Raw genomic sequence first — 19,720 nt, 5'->3', positions numbered from 1 at the left:
TTAAAATTTTTTTTTGGCTATTATGGTTTTATTTTTTCGACAATGTCCTAATTTTTGCCGAAGAAAACTTATTCAACTTTTAAGCAAACTGTTTTTTCGACGTTTCTTTTTTTTCTACCTCTAGATTTTTCTACACATTTTTGTTCATACACTGATTGTTTTTTCATAGAAATCAAAAAAATTCCAACTCATCTATCAAGTTTAGGTGTTAAATGAGATTTATAGGCCTGAATGAATTTTATCGGTCTACACTGAATTTTTATCGGTTCGTATTTTTTGGCTGAATTTTTGTCGGTGTACACCCATTTCGCCCAAAATGTCTTACTCCTTAAGTGCCGTAATAAATGTGGCGCGAAATGTGTGAGGGGCGAAACGTGCCAAATTCATTTTTATCGCATTGAGGGGTTTGAAATGTAATGGTTGCTTCTGTTATAGCTTGGCTTGAAATAGTCTCATTCAATTTCGACAAGCTAACTCTTGCTTATGGACCCAGACAGAGATTCACAGTTACATTCAACGCTTCCTACTTCGACAAAGGATGTCATCCCATACAATACCCGGAAATGCCCAAACTCAAAATCACATTCGGAACCAAGTACAATGCATCGGCGTCAGAGGTAAACTTATTTGAACCAATCGGGCTTTTAATCTATTATTAAACTGAAGCGGATTTGATTATACGTGGAATTTTTTTCTGTGAACAATCGGAGCGTAGTGTCATATCATATTACGGAGTCCATATTTTTTCTAACTAAATGCGCAAATAAAAATATAATTTAATGGAACTTTTACTGCCTTTGCGCATTATACCTGGTTCACTTTTGCTTAAATGTGCAACGAAATTTGGAAATAAATCAATCAAATAAGTTCAGTTTTATTCAAAAGCATAATAAATAACAAACAGCTTACAGGTTTATACCAACCACGCAATACTTGCAAAGGTAAAGGCGTTCGATTTAATAAAAACAGTACTAGGAAATAATCACCCGTATAGCGCGGCGAAATTTGTACTTGGAAATCAGCGAAAAGAAATTTCAATACTTTCAAATTCTGAGAGTGGCCGCAAAATACCACTCTTTAACTCCCTATAAAACATGAGTGGCCGAAAATCTAGGAGCTTTAACCCACCCTTTAGGAGGTTAAAATAATATAATGTAATGTAATGCCACACCGAGTTCTTTTTTTTTGGGGGGGGTTTAAAAGTAAGTAATTTCATAGCCACTTTTACATACTACTCTTTTAAATGTTATGAAATTTTTTATGGCAACAGTTTTGTTTTCGACTCAACAGGTTTCGACCTAAAGTTGGTCGCCTTTGTTGTCGTTCGGTAATTTATTTCCATTTTTAGCGGCTGTTTATGAACTTTGTCCAATACAAATATGAAGTTTTTCTAGCTGTAATTTTTCAACTTTTGTCAAGTTATTCTTTCAAGTAATTTTTTTCAACATACTTTTTCAGGAATGTTTTTATTTACTTCTGTCTTTTTTTTTCATTCCACTATTTTGTTGCGCAATGTGTGTTTTGCATCGCATCTAATGCGAAGCTCCGCTCCGCCTCTGTATCTAATAGTGCTTTTCATAAAACTTTCTGGAACTTTGAAGAGAAGTAGGGTTACATCACAACTGCTTCAAAAAATGAGCCATTATTTGCTTTTGTTTTCTGATATTTTTCCATCTGTCTTTTGGCTCTGTTTCAGATTCCAAATCCGCATCTCGGAAGTTACGAGTTACTAGCCAACGCAGAATACGGAAGACCCGAGACGCAGATTCTGGATCTGATGTACTCCTTACATGTCACCAGTCGCCCAATGTGTCTAATATATGGTCTAGACCGACAGGTGAAAGTGGGCGTGTCTTTTTGTAATCGACCCACTGATTTCTGCCATTCGCAGGTTAATTTAGTGGCACATGGAATTACGAAGTTGACGATATTCTATCGCTTCATTTTCGCGATTGACGTGGAGTTCTTCAAAGATTGCGTGGCTTTGTCAGATGGGGCGTTGAGTCGATTTTCGGGTTGGTGTTTTCCCAATTATTGTATACACGAATTGGGGACTTAAAATAGTATCTAAGAAGAATTACTATTAAATTATTTGATTTGCATTCAAATGCAGTTATAATTCAGGTTTGTGTTCTTATTGTATATTTAGTTTTTCCTTTTCAGAAGATGTCACAAAAACACCAACGCTCAAATCCCACTACGCGCCTCAGAAACTGGAAAAGTTTCACTGGCTAATCAGCAAAGTCCTTACCAGGCGCACCTCTCACGCATCTTCTTCTGCAACGCCGTTCGGAACATCTCTTGTTTCGACAATGTCGCCGGACTCTTTTCCGACCATCACGTTGCAGACTCCGCCTCCGAACGCATTCGGACAACCTGACTTTACGGCAGGCTTCAACGACATGGCTTCGACGCCTGGATCTTTGCCATCGGTCGTTCCAAGTGATGATTCAGATAGTTTGACCTTGGTTCCTAGTGCAATGACCCCAAGTTTGACTGTGCCAACTATAGGTCCGAAAGGTCAGTTTGAGACGCCAGAATTAGACTGTAAGTTTGAAGACGCGATGGACTCTTCGCTGTATGATTTCGAATCGTCTTCTTCGTTATTGCAGAACGCGGATGATATGTTGCCGAATAGTTGTGTCAGGGTTTCGTACCAGAATTTTGCGAAGTTAGTGCAGAAAAGAGTACAGTGTCAGGATTTGAGCAAGACTAGAATCTCGGTTGTGGAGTTGTATCTCGCGTGGACCTTTCTCAAATGGGATTTGATGGGACAGATTACGGAGTCCTTTTCCCACGAAGAGCACACTCTAAAGTTGGCGGGGCCTAATGGGTTGGTGACAGTCTTGGGTATGCGGGAAGACTTCTTGGGTAAGTTGGCTTATTTTTAATTTCAATTTTTTGAAATTATTTCCTTTACAAATTCAGGGCAGCACTTTGAAACCCTTGTTTTGCGTTTGTTAGCTGTCCGCTCATTGATACTGAAGTATTTAGACTTAATTCATCTAGTACCAAGTAGTATTATTAAGTAACAACGAGATTTTGAATTGTAATCGAAAAAAGCAGTAGTTGTGATCAAGCAGTGCGCTCGCTCTGTTGTTAGTTGATTCCATATATGTTTTACACTTGCGATTAGCAAGGGTTGTCAAACTGGAATATAGACTTTTTTTCGGGCTAACAACTAATTTAACAAAATCATTTAGCTCGGCTGTTCTGATAGCAACAGAGCAGAATGCCTGTCCACGGAATATTTTTGAGCATGTCAGCTTTTTAAATAGCAGTGCCGTTTGAATTTGAATTAAGATACAGTTTAGAGAACATTAATGAACTAACAAACTGCATCAGAGTTGCTGTATGGGCAGTACAGCCCAACTGGCAGTAACCCGAGGGAAACCTAGGTAAATAAGTGAAGGCAAAAACAGAGTTATTAGAGTTGCACCCTTGGATACCACATATAATCATCCTATTAGCATGTCAACAAGCCATCGATTGTCATTCAGGTATATTTTCTTAAATTTGACAAAAAATCCTTTCTTTTGCTGGTCAGAATATTCGTTACGGTTGAGGGGTAACAAATCGTTTGACAACAAAAAGTTAAAACATTTCAGAGTTTTGTAAAACACCGAATTTTGAGCTAATTTTGTTTTTCTTAAATGTAGTGACAAACATCCTAAACTACCCCTGAGCGTGAGTCTACCCATCTTTCTTGATTGAAGATTTAAAAAGTTAAAGGGTACACTTCTAAGAACTGAAACATTGCCTCAGAACATAATTGGCTGATGAACATTTCATACACATTTTCCAGCAGATTTTTTGAAAAATACTCGGACACATGATCATACTTACGAAGGAAAAAAATTGTTCTTTTAATTTTCTGTAATCGAGAAACTTTTATCAAGATGTTTTCGAATTACATTGGTAGGATATCAAGCCATAGGAAGTTACCGTAATCACGTATGCCATGTAAAACTTAACTAATGACTGTCTAGAGAAGCATGATCTTCCTCTGTGCAAATTACCATTGAATTTCGACGCCTTTTTGCAAATTTTTTCAGTTTGATTTTTAAAATTCAGTTTTTTGTCAACTTCGATACCCAAATATTTGAAACTCTCCATATTTTCCATAGTTTGGTCAGCAATTGAAACTTTGGAATCCGATAGGTCTTTTCCAAAAGCCATTAGTTTACTCTTGTCTGTATTAATCGATAGCTTGTTGACATTGCACCAGTCATCTATGCTCTGGATATCTTTGCTGAATTCTTTTATAAACATTGGTGTTTTTCCAGAACCTACAATTGCAGTGAGTCCTTGGGCACACCACCAGATATTTTTTCTAAAGGCGAATTTATGGTACCATCAGTCAAATGTTGTACCCTGTTAGTTAATTAGTTCTTGACAAATTCAAAAATTTTCCACGAAAGCCATATTTTTCCAATTTAATGATTAAAATATCATGGTCAACAGTGTCAAATGCTTTTTTAAAATTCAGAAAGAGGGACATTCCATTATCATTTTGCTCCAAAACTGTGCGCATATATTATGTTATCCGTGTGATTGCATGTACACTTGAGCGCTTTGGTCTGGACCCAAATTGTTCAGGACAAAGTATTTTGAATTTGTGTAAAAATTTTACCATTCGTCGGTAACTAAGTTTTTCAAAAACTTTGCTTATTGTCCAAAGAAGGCTAATTGGCCGGTAATTATTGAATTCAATGTCACTTCCTCTTTTGAATAAAGTAATTACCTAGGCCATTTTGCAAATATCAGGAAAAGTCTCTTTGATGAACATTTCATTAAAGCAAACAACCATGAGCTTCATAATGACTGGTGCACAAAGTTTAACAATCATATTACTCAACCCATCATGACCAGTCGAATGTTTGTTTTTTGAAACTCTTAATAACTTTTGCCATTTCGAGTCAGTGGGAAAGAAAACAAAAGTCTTGCAATTGCGAGAGATTCTATCAACATATTTGAAATCCCCATTTGTTTGAAATTTGAGGTCCAATGGTTACAAAAAAGTTATTCGAATCATTCGCCTCTATATTATTTGAACTAGTTTTCTTTTTTCAACAAAACTTATTAAAAACTTGAAACATTCTTTTTGAATCATTAGAGTTACCCAATTCATTGTCATAAAACTTTCGCTGTTCTATCGCAATTTGTTTTTTGGTTTCATTCCTCAATTGTTTGAACTTTCTTTTTGATTTATCATTGGAAAAAGAAATCATTCTTTTATGCGCAGTATCTCTATTTTGCACAGTTTTGTAGCATTTGAAGTTATTCACTTTTTTTTCGAATGTTTTTTGATATCGACTAATTTAGAAGGGCAAAACCTATCGAAAACATTGATCATTGACCGAATTAAAAACTGCATTTTAAAATTTACGGAAATATCTACGCTTAATTTTTCCAATTCGAATTGTAGGAGAAATAGTAGTTTAGGTAGATTGTCGTCACGATTCAATATTTTAACATTTCTGGCATAAAAAAAAACCGTTTTATCAGCCTTAGCGATAGTAAATGGCAATTCACCAAACAATTCATAGTGGTCACTAATTGTTGATTTATTAAGTGTCACTAGAAAAAATCTTCTGATATCCAATGATCAATGCAGGTTACACTATTTTTAGTGACTCTGGTTGGTTCACTCAAGAAAAGATCCAAATTAAAAGATTTCAGAAGCAATTTATAACTTAAAACTTCTGGTTTCTTATCAATCGAAAATATGTCAATATTGAAATCTCGTACAATTATAGGTGTTCCTTTTAGAAATCGAATTTCATTTAACGGAGTATCCAGACTTTCCAAAAATTTTAGACACGTGTGATCAGGTGGGCTGTAGACAGCGCAAATATTAAACTTAGTTAAATTGCTGCAAATAGTTGTAGCTAGATATTCCAAATCTGATTTCAGATCTTGAAGAATAATTTCAACTCCAGTTTTTTTTACAAAAAAAAGCTACACCACCACCCCTTTTTTCCGATTTTTAAAAACCCCTTTCTGATAAACATCCAACTGAATCATTTCCAAACAATCTTTTTCGGTCAACCATGTTTCGCGTAAAGCTATAGCTAAAGGCTTTTGCTTGCGTGAATCAACCAAAACACAAAGCTGGCCATGATGTACTCTTAGTGATCTTATGTTAAGAAAAAAAACGCTTTCAGTTCTCCCAGTATTTGCCTCCACTAAATTTCCCAAGTCCAGCAAAAATTAAGGCATTAAATTAAGTGGTTGAATTTACGTTAAGTTGTATGATGAAAGTACTTTACTCATCGTTTTCTGTTTCATATGACTGCATAGTACCGCCCAAGAATCCTTCAATGAAATACAATAAGGCAATATCATCATCCATATGCTTGACCAATTCACTTTTCAGAGTTTGCTCTTCTTCGTTAGTTGTAGATGCTGGCGATGGTGAAACTTGAAAGCGAAAACGCGTTTTAGCCGTTGTTATGTTGTCCTTCCAAACCTTACTATACAAAATTTCCGATTTAGTTTTAGCTGGTCTGATGGTGTTGACTTTGCTAACCGCAGTGTTGCTTAGGCCCTCCAACTCCTCCATAGTATCCACCTTGACACTTTTAAAATTTCCTCCGATATCTTCAACTTCACAAAAGGAGTAGAATTCTATGTAGAAACAATCATGCCTCTCGATTCAGCTTCAATTTTCAATCCCGAATTATGTTTTGATAACATTCCGTTAATATATTCCGGTTTATTTTTGCACGGGTGGACGAAATTTCGAAGCAAAGGTTTTCGATTCCACAGACTATTCTTTTTGTCAAATCGTATAATTTTCGCAATATTTGGAGGCGGTCTGTTGAAGTCCTTAACAGGATATAAGGGGTGGCAAGCCTTGAGATCGTCTTCTGTAACCGATATATTCAGCACTTTTGAACAAAAATATGATGTCTTCGATTAAAGTCCCAGTAATTCCCAGGGGCAAGTTGTTGAATTTCACTGAATCCTTGGAGTTATATCTCTCTAGTTCATTCGTTTTAATACTAAGCTGTTGCACACTGGATTGTAGCTGAATAACACATTTCTTAAGTTCCTGTTTTCTTCAAGCAATAGTTGGAATAATTTTTTAACATTTGGGTCTAATCCAAATCTTCGCTGAATCCAGAATTGTTTTCAATTTTTCTGGAGTCATTTCTATTTGACACTTGAAATTCAGACGTAAAGAATTGCTTTCGTTTGCTCAAAAGTTCAAGCGATCATTTTCGTTGCTCTTTTTCTGTATCTTTAAATAACTTCGAATTTTTTTGTTGGTTGTTAAATTGGTAATTTTTGGTTTTCTTTTTTCGCTTTCGGCTTTTTTTCGGCTTAAATTGTTCCGGCTGATACATTTCCGTTTGGTTACCCCTGATGATTTGTCGTTTGCAGCATCAAAAGTTTTTGTGCTTGCGGAAAGATAGGTGGGGACGGGGGACGTGAAACTTACGATTTTTTTTGGCTCAAAATGTTTTACAGTTCATTTTTGATTTTTTTTCCGACTCGACAGTCGTCTACCCAAGTTTTATCTGCTCAGTATCCGCTAAAAAAATTTTGTTTTTGATGCTATTTAACACTCGTAGTTGTGTTTCTCAGTGTTTTCTCTTAAGTTTAACCGCATTCCAGACAAACGTTGAAAAAATCGGATTGTTAAATGATTTTATAAACATTTTTATTTCGACTCAGCTTTCGTCTTTTTTTAGTCTAGCTGCCTTGCCATTTTTGTTCTATTACAAGTGGTTGCAAAGATTGCCTCTGTGTTGATGTTTCGAATAAATCTTGTCATCGTTTTTCTGTGTGATTACATAGTGAAGCGAAGTGCAATTTTGCGTTGCCTTTCTTCATTTTTTCTAATGCTTTTTTCTTTTGCGAGAGCAAGCATGTAAAACCTGTATTTTGCCAAATGTCAGCAAAATGTATCAAAATGTTTCGTAATTGGGAAGTTACTGTTCGAAAGGCAATCTGTTGTGGTCAGAAGCAACAATGTCAGTTATTCCTGATTCAAATTTCAAAAGTTTTCCGCATTTTCTGACAATATATATTGAAAGTGTATCATGCACGAATGAAAATGTAGAGATGGTGTTTTAAAAAGCTCCCGTTGAATCCTATACGCTGGCTCTGAAACATACGCTGGCTTGTAGGATCCTAGGATTCCGTTGGCTGTCCTCTCCAAGTCTCATAAATTGATACTACATAACCTTATTGAACGACTAGTTGTAGAAATAAATTTTTTCTACTAGTCAAATTGGGAACCTCAAATACCTTTTGTTTAGGTCTCTACATGAAAATAACACCACAGACTGATCTGAACATATCGAACCAATCAGACGACATAACAGTATTGGACGATAAACAACTTCCTCCATCCATGTCATCAAACCCAACATCATCATTGTCATCCTCATCAGCTGAGCAACAAAACAGTCTGTCCGAGAAAGACCAGAAGTTTCTGCAGACTTACTTCCAGCACCAAATTGCAGTGTTGCCGTTCAGATCCCCACTGTTGTTAGCGTGGTGTAACTTCTTATTGCTGCCTGCAGCTGTAGTGTCTGATTTTGCATCCATTTTGAGGTTTGAGACGAATCCTTCACCTGAGTTTCTGTGGTTTATAAAAGTGACGTGGACTTTCCCGATGCAGCAGATTAGCAATGTGGCCATCAACAAGATTGGTGAGTGCCGCTCGGAGTAGGTTATGCACTTGTTTTCTTAAAATTTATGAACCAAGGGAACTACTTGATGCACATTAATATCCATATAGTATTCTTGATGGTTTAAATTCTGCTTTGAGCAATTTTGTATTTTTGCGTCAATTAATTTATATCTACATCTAGAGAAATTAAATGTGACATGTGAAATAGATTGTTCTATGAACTTCACATTTCAAAAAAGTTCTTCTGCCGCGGCTAGGAAATAATTTAAGAAAAAATTTCCTGAAAAAGCTTCATTCAGTTACACCAAAAATGAGCGAAAAAATGAATAGTTTTTTACTGAAATAAGGCAATCTAATCTGCATTTAGTGCGTAAAGATTATCCTTTTTTCATTAAGAGGTCAGCTTTTTTGCTCTTTAAATGCTACTGAACTTTTGATCTAAGTTTAAATTTCTTAAATGACAGTTCTTGCCTAATAGGCTATTTTGCATGCAACTTGCGAGTCTTGTTTTGGTTGAATTTATTTTTGCTTATAAATAATGTTTAGGGAGTACGTGTATCCGGCGGGGCTCTCCTTCCTCCTCCGACTCAGTCATGTTTCTGTTCACATTCACTTCAAAGAAGAGTGTGCGTCAACTGGAACTGCCCCTGACCTACAACTGGAGCAGCAGAAAAGTAGTGCCAGCCATACAGAACAGTGTCTTCGATCAGGTCAGTTGTTACAACCTCAACGACACATGACGCCCATTGAGCACCCTAAATTCGAGAAATTGAATGGTGAAAAAAATAATAAATAATTATTAATCATAAAAATCAATGCTGATTTTGCTTTCTATTGTTTGGACATGTTTTTTTTCATTCATTTTGAAAGATCTACTTGTATCGCAAGTGGTGCGAAGCTCAGCTTTGCCTTTGTGTTTTTATGGCCATTTTGTTTTGGACTGAACAGGCGTCTACGCAAATTTGTTTTGGCTGAGTTCCTGCTCAATAAATAATACTGAAAACTTGCTGAATGCTAGTGATTGCGTTTCTCAACAGTGTTATCATTTCATTGAACAACAATCAAGACAAACATTTTTGTAGATGACAAATTTTTGTAGATGATTTTTATTCAGCTTTTTTTGCTCCGACCATTGAAAATGGGGAAGAACTATGTGTTCGACTATGTTTGTTTTTTTTTGTTTTCGATGCAAAACTAGATACCTTAAATAATCATCAGATTGGTTAGAGTGATATATCATATTAAAACTCTTTCAGTCGTGTTTTGAACGTTTTTTTTCTTAATTTTCAAAGTTTTCTCAGTATTGAGAAAAACGGGCTTAGGCTAATTATGAAATAATAAAATCTAGGCTGAAAAAACTCTAATTTTATGTTAAAGATTTAACTGAAATGATAAAAGGTTTCCGACGTTTTGTTCAGTGCTTCTTTTTTTTATAAAGTTGTCTTTGTTGGTACTTCTTGTTTTCATTACAAATTTTGTCTATTATGTCTTATTCACTAATTTTCTACGCGATCGTATAGTTTTCTCGTCACTCCACTCTCTAAAAGCGATACTTGTGTAGAAAAAAAAAGAATTGTCCCTTTTTGTAGTTTTTTGTGAATGTGATCGGAATATTCTGTGCTTCTTTCACAGCAACGGCTCACTGTGTTTTCAAATGTATATTGTTTCTAATCGTTAGTATTCTTATTTTTCGTTTATTAGAGTTAACGTTTTTATTCAGAATTTGTATGAGAAAGCATCAATTCAAGAGAAACGAAATAGTTTTTGAATACTTTCAAAGAGTTTTTGTAGTTGAAATAATTTGTGATTAATTGTTTTTCTCGCTTGTTTATTCGAACTCCAACTTTGGCTGCGTTTAACTGAATAGTTCTCAATTTTCAACCAACTTCAGAAAAATTGAATTCGCTCGAAGCTCGGAAGCTGAAAATTGTTCAATAAAAAGTATTTGTTTTTCAGTAACCTTTTTCATTGACACTTCCAATTTTTGTTTGGCTATGTCCTCTTTGGCTTTTTCGGTCATTGAAAACCACAAACGGAGTTTACGTTTTGCTCTACGGTAATAGATTTGGAAATTCTACAGCAACAGTAATGGAATTTTCGTAAAAATGAGGTTTGATCTGTAAGTTCAAATTTTAGAACCCCCCAGCGGAATCAAGTCGTACTTATAATCTCGTGGTCTCAAATTGAGTTACTTCCATATAAAAAAGCGGCATTTATAATTTTTTACACTGTGATGAATTTCGAAAACTGAATGAAAGTTTTTAAAACTGCCACCCGTTTGTAGGCTAGGTTTTTTTGCTTTCTATTTATTAACTTCGTTGCATGTTTATTCTAGGCTTTAGAGTTCAATCACCTATTTTGGGGAAGATGGGTTCCTCAAGTGTTTAAAATGAAATGTTTGGCCTAGATTTTTCTGTTCAGCTACCATGCTGGCTATTTTTTTTGCAAAAAAGTCTGATTATGTATATGAAAGCTCAAACTATAAAATGAAGTAAAATAATGCATGAAAACATTACGATTGTAACTTCTTCATGCATTCAGTTTTGTTCAGCATATCAGATCTGTCAGTTTATGTTTTTTAAATGATTGGGGCCATGAAAGTTTAATTTCTAGCGTTCTTTTGGTCAACCATATTGAATTAAATTCGTTATGCGCTTAGTCACGCAAAGATAACGAACAGTTGGTTACTGATTAAAACCACGAAGTTACATCAGCATTTAATTAAATGAATAAAAATTCAAACGACCTTGACACGATGGTCTTTAGTCAAACTAGTATCCTAGAGTGAAAGGTCAACTACTTGGATAAATGAATATTTTGCCCTAATTTTATTAGTTTCATCAAAAGTTTTCTGGTGGTTTGAAAATTATTATAAATCAATAAGTGAATTTGTTTTTTGTAAATTAGGGAGAAATAGTCGTAATATAATGCTCGTTAATTTTGTCTCAAAAATGGAGTCTCCAAAAACGGAAGTCGTAAGTTTCGGCTTTTTCTACCATCGAGGCGTTCATTTAGATTTTGAGACAGCATTTTTGTCAAATTTTGATGATGAGCTTGACGTGATATGGTAGACTTTGAACCAAAATTGTCATTCGCATTGACAGTTAGAGGTGTTCACTCAAATTCTATTTGAATCGAGGATTTATAAGTGAATTAAGTCGCACCGGCAAGCTAAGATTATTAGTATTAGTGATAAAAGCAAAGATTTGTGAGGATTGAATTAGTCAGAGATCTTGATGAAAATCTAATTTAAAAAGTGATCTCAATCTTCAAGTAAATAGACATTAGGAAAATCAATAATATAGAATGAGATAAAGCGTACGATGTTGATGATAGTAGTTGTTGGGTCCGAAGTCTGAAAATAGCTGACCAGTTGATGATGTTTGATGTTACTTTTGTGTCAATTTCTGTTCATTGCTTCATAGGCTGATTGTGATTAGGTTAATTCGGAAGTGGCTAGGTGACCTTGCGTATCAAGTCAAGTTCGGTTAAGGTCACCCGAGTTTTGAAGCTGATAAAACCTGGATTTTGTATTTGTATTTGATTTGCAAAACTAAGAATCAATGCTGCCATCTCATTTAGCATACCTCTCATTAAGCATCACACATTACTTAAAATTTTAAGCAAAAATTGTCTTTTAGCTTACTCAAATCGATCTATTATATATTAAAATGCATGTTATTCATGTTATCTCGCCATGTTTAAGCTTTTTCAACGTATTATTTTTGCATGTTTAACGAACGAATTTTTTCACGTTTAAGCTAAAGCGTATATGGCAATGGTTAAGAAGCTTAATTTATTTCGATTTTCTAGTTTGATTTCAATTGATTTTTTGAACAAATTTTGGAATTAGCAACCCAATAGTGAGATGGTGTCAGGGTGTCCATGAGTTGCGAATTTGGCCTCCAATTACGAATGCTCAAATCCTTTTAGTGTATGAGATGGGACAATTTTTGTGAATTTTTTCACAATATTTTAGAAAACTCATTTTATAAAAACAACACCTGAAATTCCCAACTTTGTATTTGGGTGCTGTCCGAGCACTCTCAAGGATTGCGAATCTTGCCTCAAAATTTGACTGCTCGAATCCTTGCAGTTTTCGAGTTTTGACGTGTTTTATGTTTTTTTTTAATTTTTCAGAAAAGTTAGATTTTAAAAAATTCAAAAGAATGGAAATTCCCAACCTTGTAGTAGGGCACTGTGAGGGTACTCTCAGGAGTTCCAAATTGCAAGTCTTGCAGTCGAATCTGACTGCTGAAATGCTCTTTTTCCGAGATGGGATTTTTGTTATGTCTTTTTAAAGTATTCAAAGAACTTAAATATTTCACAAAATTTAAAAATTTCACAAAATTTAAGTTTCTATCTCTATAGTGAGGCCTCGCCAGGGTACTCCCAGAAGTTGTGAGTTTTTCCTACAAATAATACTGCTCAAATTTTTGTAGTTTTTGAGATATGACGTTTTTTGTGATTTTTTCGAAAAGTTTTCAGAAAACTTAACCGAACTTTTTTTCTAATCCTGTAGTTGGGACTGTCAGGGTACTCTCGGAGGCTGCGAGTTTTGACTCCAAATAATAGTGCTCAAATCCTGGTAGTTTCCGAGATATGTCATTCTTAATAGTTTATAAAAATGTTTTTTTAGAAAACTTAAGTTTGAAATTTCCCAAAGTTTGAAATTCCCAACATTGAAGTTAGGTACTGTAAGAGTACTCTCAGGAGTTGCAAATTCGACCGCTCAATTGCTATTAGTTTTTCAAAGAACTTATTTAAAGGATGCAGATTTTATTTTCAATACATGCGGTTTAGGTTTCTTTATGAGTTGCTAAAAATTCGAAGCACCTGAGGTGCGTTACACGCTAGTTTGTTTTGAAAACGTGTCGCTAAGCAGACTGAGCTTACTTTTAGCCTAAATATAGTGAGCAGTAGCCAACAAAGTAACTGACTCTAGATTTTTAAGGTATTTGCGGTTAATTGTTAATGATAGAGTTGGTGAAATATTTCACGCACAGACCTCAAGCGTCAAGACGTGGCCCTTTTGTAGCAATTGGGTAATATGTCGCCTAAAATGAAGCGCGGGTTTATTTATACTTGCTTTTGAGTGAATTTAAAATTTGCGAAAACTTCAAAAGAAAGGATATATAGAGATATATATTTCAAGTAATGTTTTTAGTATGCTAATTGAGTGGTTTCCTAATTGATCGGCTCGAATTAATTTGAGCGTTCACGTCGGCAAAGTATTGTAAAACACTATTTTTAATACTGTATCGGAATACCTTATGTTTTTGTTCCGACCATTGAAAATGGGGAGGAACTTTGTATTCAGGTGTTTTAGTTTTTCTTTTTGCTTTCCAGGCAAAATCAGGTACCAAAAATAATCATATGACTGGGGTTCAGTGATATATCATATGGAAGCCCTTATAGTCGTGATTCGAACCTTTTTTAAAAAATTCAAAAAATTTTCCCAATTTTTTTTCGTTTTACAAGTATATTTTCTACAAAAAAAATTTAATTTGCTTATTCTACTATGACTGTCGAATATAACTAGTCTCCAGTTTTTGTTCAGATCCGTGTTTATCACACCACGCCGAAAAAAACGACAATAATTTGAAAAAGCTTTGTTTAATTTCTTAAGTCTATGGTCGGAACATTCTGTGCTACTTGCACAGTAACCGGGTATCCTTGTTTTGCTTTGCTGATTTAATAAGTTTTTAACTGATAAAGGAAGTGAATTTTCACTTCATCAGATTCTCTGGTTTTTTGTTCGTTTTTTTCAGACAAAAGTCTTGAAGTTATTTTCAACTGAAAACTTTTTTGGTTATTTAATTTAAAATTTTTTTATAACTGAAAAAATGAAAAAAATACGTTCTCCAATAACAGAAGTGTACAGGGCTTGCAAATTGTCTCAGTTTTACAGAAAGATTTCAATTGAAACTTTTTCAGCAACACTCCCTTTCGTACAGTTTTCTCAAATCGGGTCAGTTTTATTAATTGTCAGTGAATGAGAAGAGACGCGAAGTGAAGGACCAATTGTTTTATTGGGTACATTATTGGTTTAATTGCTTAATTGATTTGTTTAAGAGTCATAAAAGTAGTCAAACTCCTTTATCGAACAGGAAAACTGTGAAGTTGACGAAAAACGTGATCGACTTCTAGTTTCAAAAATTGAGTTTGTTTCCCAGCAGAAGTAAAACTTTTTCCATTTTTCCAGTTTTCTGAAAAATTGGTTTAATTTTATCAAATAATCGTTCTTAAATTTCAAATATGTTTAAGGTTATGTATTTTTTTCGTTGAAATTCAAAAGATATCAGTTTTTTTTTGTTAACTAGCGTGTAGACTTTTTCCAACTGTCTGTACAATTGAGCAAGCTATTGAGAAAATTGCATCTAGGTTGTCTCCTTTGCCGTCCTAGCCACTATTCGCTCAATGGTTAGCATCAGAAAAAATACTTTCTGATGCTTACTTTTTGAAATTTCTTAATGATGTATTTGGCGGTAGCTTTAAATATATACTGCCCGCAAATTCTTTCAAGGAGTGCGGTCAAAAAGTAGACATAACATTAAGTAGGCAAGTCGTAAGCCAATCACAATCGAGTGTCATAAAGTAGACAATCACAGTCGAGATAAGAAAACAAACGTACGAAATATAATTTTTTTTCTCTATTCTAATTGGCTTACGACGTTTCCACTTTATGGCATGTCTACTTTTTGCTACGTAACCATATTTGAATTAGTTATGCTGCATGGTAAAATGAAAAGTGGAGTATAGTCCTGTTGTCTCTTTCCTCCTAGTCTCATTTCTATGTAACTATCTGAGTTTATAGTATATCTAATTAATAAATAGAGATATTATTTCCTTGTTTCGTTTTTTTTTCCACATTTGGGTTTGTTCTTTTTCGATCAGAAAAAAAGTAAGTCATACCAAATTGAAATTGAACGACTTAAAGGTGTTATAGTTTTCGAATTTGAAAACAAAAAATAAATTGAAATGTGTTGAGAAATGTTCAATGTAAGTTTTTTTTCGTTTTCCTTGATTTCATGGGCTTTTTCTTTTGTCTGTTGGCAATGATCGAAAATGAATCGATAATGAAAGAAAATTCAATTCAAGCGAGTTTTAAGGCGATGTAATTTTTTGAAACTCAAAAGCTGGAAAAAAGTTTGAAAAATGTCAGTTGGTTTGGCGTTTTTTTTTTGAGATATTAACAATTTTGCAACGGTCTGTCACCCATATTATGCACGAAAACGATACTTTTTAAGCATTTCAATTCCTGTATGTGACGCGGAGGTTTAATCTGTATTAGAACTCGTTCAAATTGAATTGACGCATGCTCTTTGGTCTATTATATACTTTTTATATAATTGTTAATTTAAAATGCTAAATATATCACTTACTCGTGTGGGGGATGATTTTAAAAATAAATATACATCAAAGAAATTTTTTCAGTAAAATAATTCAGAAATTAATACGCAGTCGGAACTTTCAGGGCTTTGCCCTGATGCGAGCAGTCTTGTTAATCTTTTCTTTTCAGAGCAAGGCTCAATTTTCCACGCTTGATTTTTGGTTTGCTCATTGTAAAGCATTATTGCATTTGGGATCTACTCAACAATCGCTACCCCTACAGTATCTACTAAAGAATTGCCACTTCTATAAATATAAGCAGTAAATTAACGCGTTATCTTTCTAATTCGATTTTTGCTGCACTCTGATTGGTTACAAATTCGCTGATTTAATCTACTTAACAATCCCCCCTTTTTTGAAGGGGGTGATTGTTAAGTAGATCCGTCAATTGTTTTGGCTCTGAGTTTTGGTTCTTCTGGTTTTCTCATTGCATTTTCCAAGCCCATGGTTCCGTAAGAGCAATTCAAGTATGCCAGCGTATGGCTAACTATTATTCCAAATATTAATCAATTTTAAAACAGCACTTTTTCTGCGATTCTTTAGATTACACCCCATAAAACTATATAAATATGGTTCCTGTGAATCGCAGAGGAGCTATCAGTAGGCCTTAACAGTCCTGTCCAAGGCTAGTGCCTTTGTATTATCTCCGCACATTCCAGACTGTTTTTTTGTTGAGCTAGCTCTTTTTGCGACTCAAGGCCGTTTTTTTGCGTCTAGAACTTTCCTTTGGTACTACTATTGCAGCCGAAATTGGTCAGCTAGAGGTCAAGTCCTCGCACACTATCATTGCCATGGCTTGGGATCGAGTACACGATCTGACGATTCCAAAGTGAAAGCTTTACCACTATGATATGGCTTTTAACAAATTTATCGGACAACGCCTTAAAATTCTGAAATAATTCTGACCTTGAGACAGTAACATGGAGTCCGTTTTTTTATTTAACTTCAAGCCCTTAGCTTCAAAACAATTTTCATTTAGTAGCGATCTGTCATGCAATTTTTCAAAAGAAAAAAACACATAAAACACAGACAAAAAAAGCAAACGCGAAACTTTAATAAATTATTTCTACTAAGTTTCATCTTTAATGTTAAAATTATGCTAAGTGTCTCTTGTGAAGCAAGCGCGTTTTTTGAGTCTAGAACTTTCACGTGGTACGATAATTAGTATAATTAGTAGCAAAAAGTTCGGACAGACAACTAATTAAATTGAGCAATCAGTGCTTTCGGACGCTTTTTTGCATGCAAAACCTGAAACCTAGAAGTTTTTGTCAGACTAAATTCAAAATGCGAGATCGTCGATTATCCGATGATTATGCTAGCCTAATTTTTAAATACTGCGATGAACATCCAGATTTACTATAAAATAGTTTGCAAAATTAGTTAAAAAATCGAAATCCAGAAATATTTTCAACAACTAAAACAAAACACAGATTAGGCCGCCCTAAAAAAACGGAAGTGAAGATGATTTAATACTTCAAAATTTGGAAACTAATCGCAGAAAAACATTAGCCACCCTGAGCAACAACTTTCCTGTTTCAAGGCTTACTATTCGACGCTTCGGATGCAATTGCCTGCCGATGTTATAGGTTTTGAGCGAAACTCTGCTTTATGAACTTTCGACATTATGTTTATTTCAGTGTTAATTTCCGTTGATTTCTAGACAGTTCTTCTTTTTAATTAATTCTGTCTGTCCGAGTTTTTTGCAACTGTCTATAGCAAAAAGTTCGGACAGACAGAATTAATTAAAACGAGCAATCAGTGCTTTTTGACGCTTTTTTTGCATGCAAAATCTGAAGCCGAACAACCTTGAATTTTTTGTCAGACCAAATTCAAAGTGCGAGATTGTCGATTATCCGATGATTATGCTAGCCTAATTTTTAAATACTGCGATGAACATCCAGATTTTACTATAAAACAGTTCGACGCTTCGGATGCAATTGCCCGCCGTGGTTATACATTTTGAGCGAAACTCGGATCTACTTAACAAGAGATTGCAACCTATTGTATTTACTAAATAATATCCACCCCTGTAAATAAAAACAGTAACTTTGGACTAGAGCGTTGTATTTAAATTTGAATTTTGCTGCATTCTAATTGGTCGAAAATCGCTGCAAGTAATCTAATAAACAATCTGCCCTATCTTCCCGAAACTCTGCTTTATGAACTCTCGACGTTATGTTTATTTTAGTTTTAATTTCCGTTGATGTCTAGACAGTTGCTCTTTTTAATTAATTCTGTCTGTCCGAACTTTTTGCAACTCTCTATACTATTGCAGCCGAAATTGGTCAAGCTGTGGTAGACCTGAAGTTAGAGGTCAAGTGAGAGCGCGTCCTCACACACTATCATTGCCATGACTTGGGATCAATTATAGTGTGTGAAGACAAGCTCTGTTAAAGAGGCGTATTTTGCATGAAATAAATTGGTATTAGACGCCCTTAAATAGCAGACCATTTCTACTTCAATTGAAAGACTTCTTCTAACGGGATTAAATTGATAAATGATGTAGCTGCTCTAATTTGAAACAGTATTATAAAAGAATAGCCCGTCCCCACCCTCCAAATGAAAATGATCATGTTTGTGAAATATGTAATGGTGTGTTTGTGTGTTTCAGTACATCACAGAAGCAATTCAGTCTATTACATCTCAAAGTCAGACAGCTGTGAATTTGGAGAGATCTTTTCTTTCTACTTGTATCGAGTATATTCTCACAAAGATGTCAGAATGATCTTCACTTATGCTGAAGCTCAACTTCTTTTCTGTCGATTACAATCAACGCAATAAACTACGCAATCGGTGAAACGAACATTTTGAATCAAGGTGAACAGTTATAATGAACTATCAAAGAATGCGGAACAATCTTAAGCGACATTAACTTAATAAGGAGCGTCGATATTCCATTGATATATTCATTATCATTGGGTGATTAATGAGCGTTTTGTACCTAAAGTATCTTCGCTCCAAGTCGTCGAGGGATAAAATACATTTGATTTAAGCATTTAGCTTAAAATGAAGAAAAACTTGTATGTCTGTTGATCGACATTTCTTTGAAGTCGAGTTTGAAATATTTGAATTTTCGTGTGATTATTTATTTCTAGTTTATCTGTTTTTCATTCATTTCCCGGAATAGTTTAAGAATACAATACTGAGTTCAAAAAAATGTCAGATGATCCAGATAATAAGGCGAGTTGTTTTTTCATTTAGTTGTGATACCTTTTGTTTCGGGCTGACGGCGGTTATCGGGAAGTCTGTTGAGTATTCAATCGCGAATCCTGTTCATTTTCGGCAGAGGCATAATTTTCACATTTTTTTAAAATGTTTCCTGATTAAACTAGTCAATAGTTGGTAGCATTTTTGTTGTCAAGGAACGAAGTAAAGAAAGTTAGTTACGTCGTGTTTTTTGTTAGGTTTTTCTTGAACAAGTTCTAAAAATCAAATCGGAATTTTAGTGTTTTTTTTTTCACGTTAATTTTTGTCGCAAAATTATGATAACCCAACCCAGCACATACGAAAACAAAATCAAGGCTTTAACACGCACGTGTGGCTCTGCGATAACGCACAGTTACTCTGCGGCAATTCACATGCCTTTAAAGCCAAAGGTCCATGGTTCGAACCCAGCCTTCTTTTTCTAAACGAAAAATTTCGCCATTGTGTTTTTTGCCGAAAATATATATATTTTTTTGA

The 19,720-nt window shown here is 34.7% G+C and overlaps 1 protein-coding gene across 1 annotated transcript in view; it reads left to right on the top strand.

Moving 5' to 3' along the window:
* Positions 1-19,179, top strand: part of LOC134853289 (mediator of RNA polymerase II transcription subunit 14-like) — a 186,831-nt gene extending 167,652 nt beyond the window's left edge. The window contains exons 14-19 of the mRNA XM_063869261.1: positions 436-617; positions 1,697-2,015; positions 2,164-2,871; positions 8,271-8,666; positions 9,194-9,357; positions 18,651-19,179. Coding sequence (XP_063725331.1) covers positions 436-617; positions 1,697-2,015; positions 2,164-2,871; positions 8,271-8,666; positions 9,194-9,357; positions 18,651-18,764 — 1,883 coding nt within the window. The 3' untranslated portion in view covers positions 18,765-19,179. The remainder of the gene's footprint in view (positions 1-435; positions 618-1,696; positions 2,016-2,163; positions 2,872-8,270; positions 8,667-9,193; positions 9,358-18,650) is intronic.
* Positions 19,180-19,720: the final 541 nt, after the last annotated feature.

Source organism: Symsagittifera roscoffensis, chromosome 8, assembly GCF_963678635.1.
Source record: "Symsagittifera roscoffensis chromosome 8, txSymRosc1.1, whole genome shotgun sequence".
Classification (NCBI taxonomy): domain Eukaryota; kingdom Metazoa; phylum Xenacoelomorpha; order Acoela; family Convolutidae; genus Symsagittifera; species Symsagittifera roscoffensis.
The sequence above is the reverse complement of the archived record's forward strand: the minus strand, read 5'-3'. Positions and strand labels throughout refer to the sequence as shown.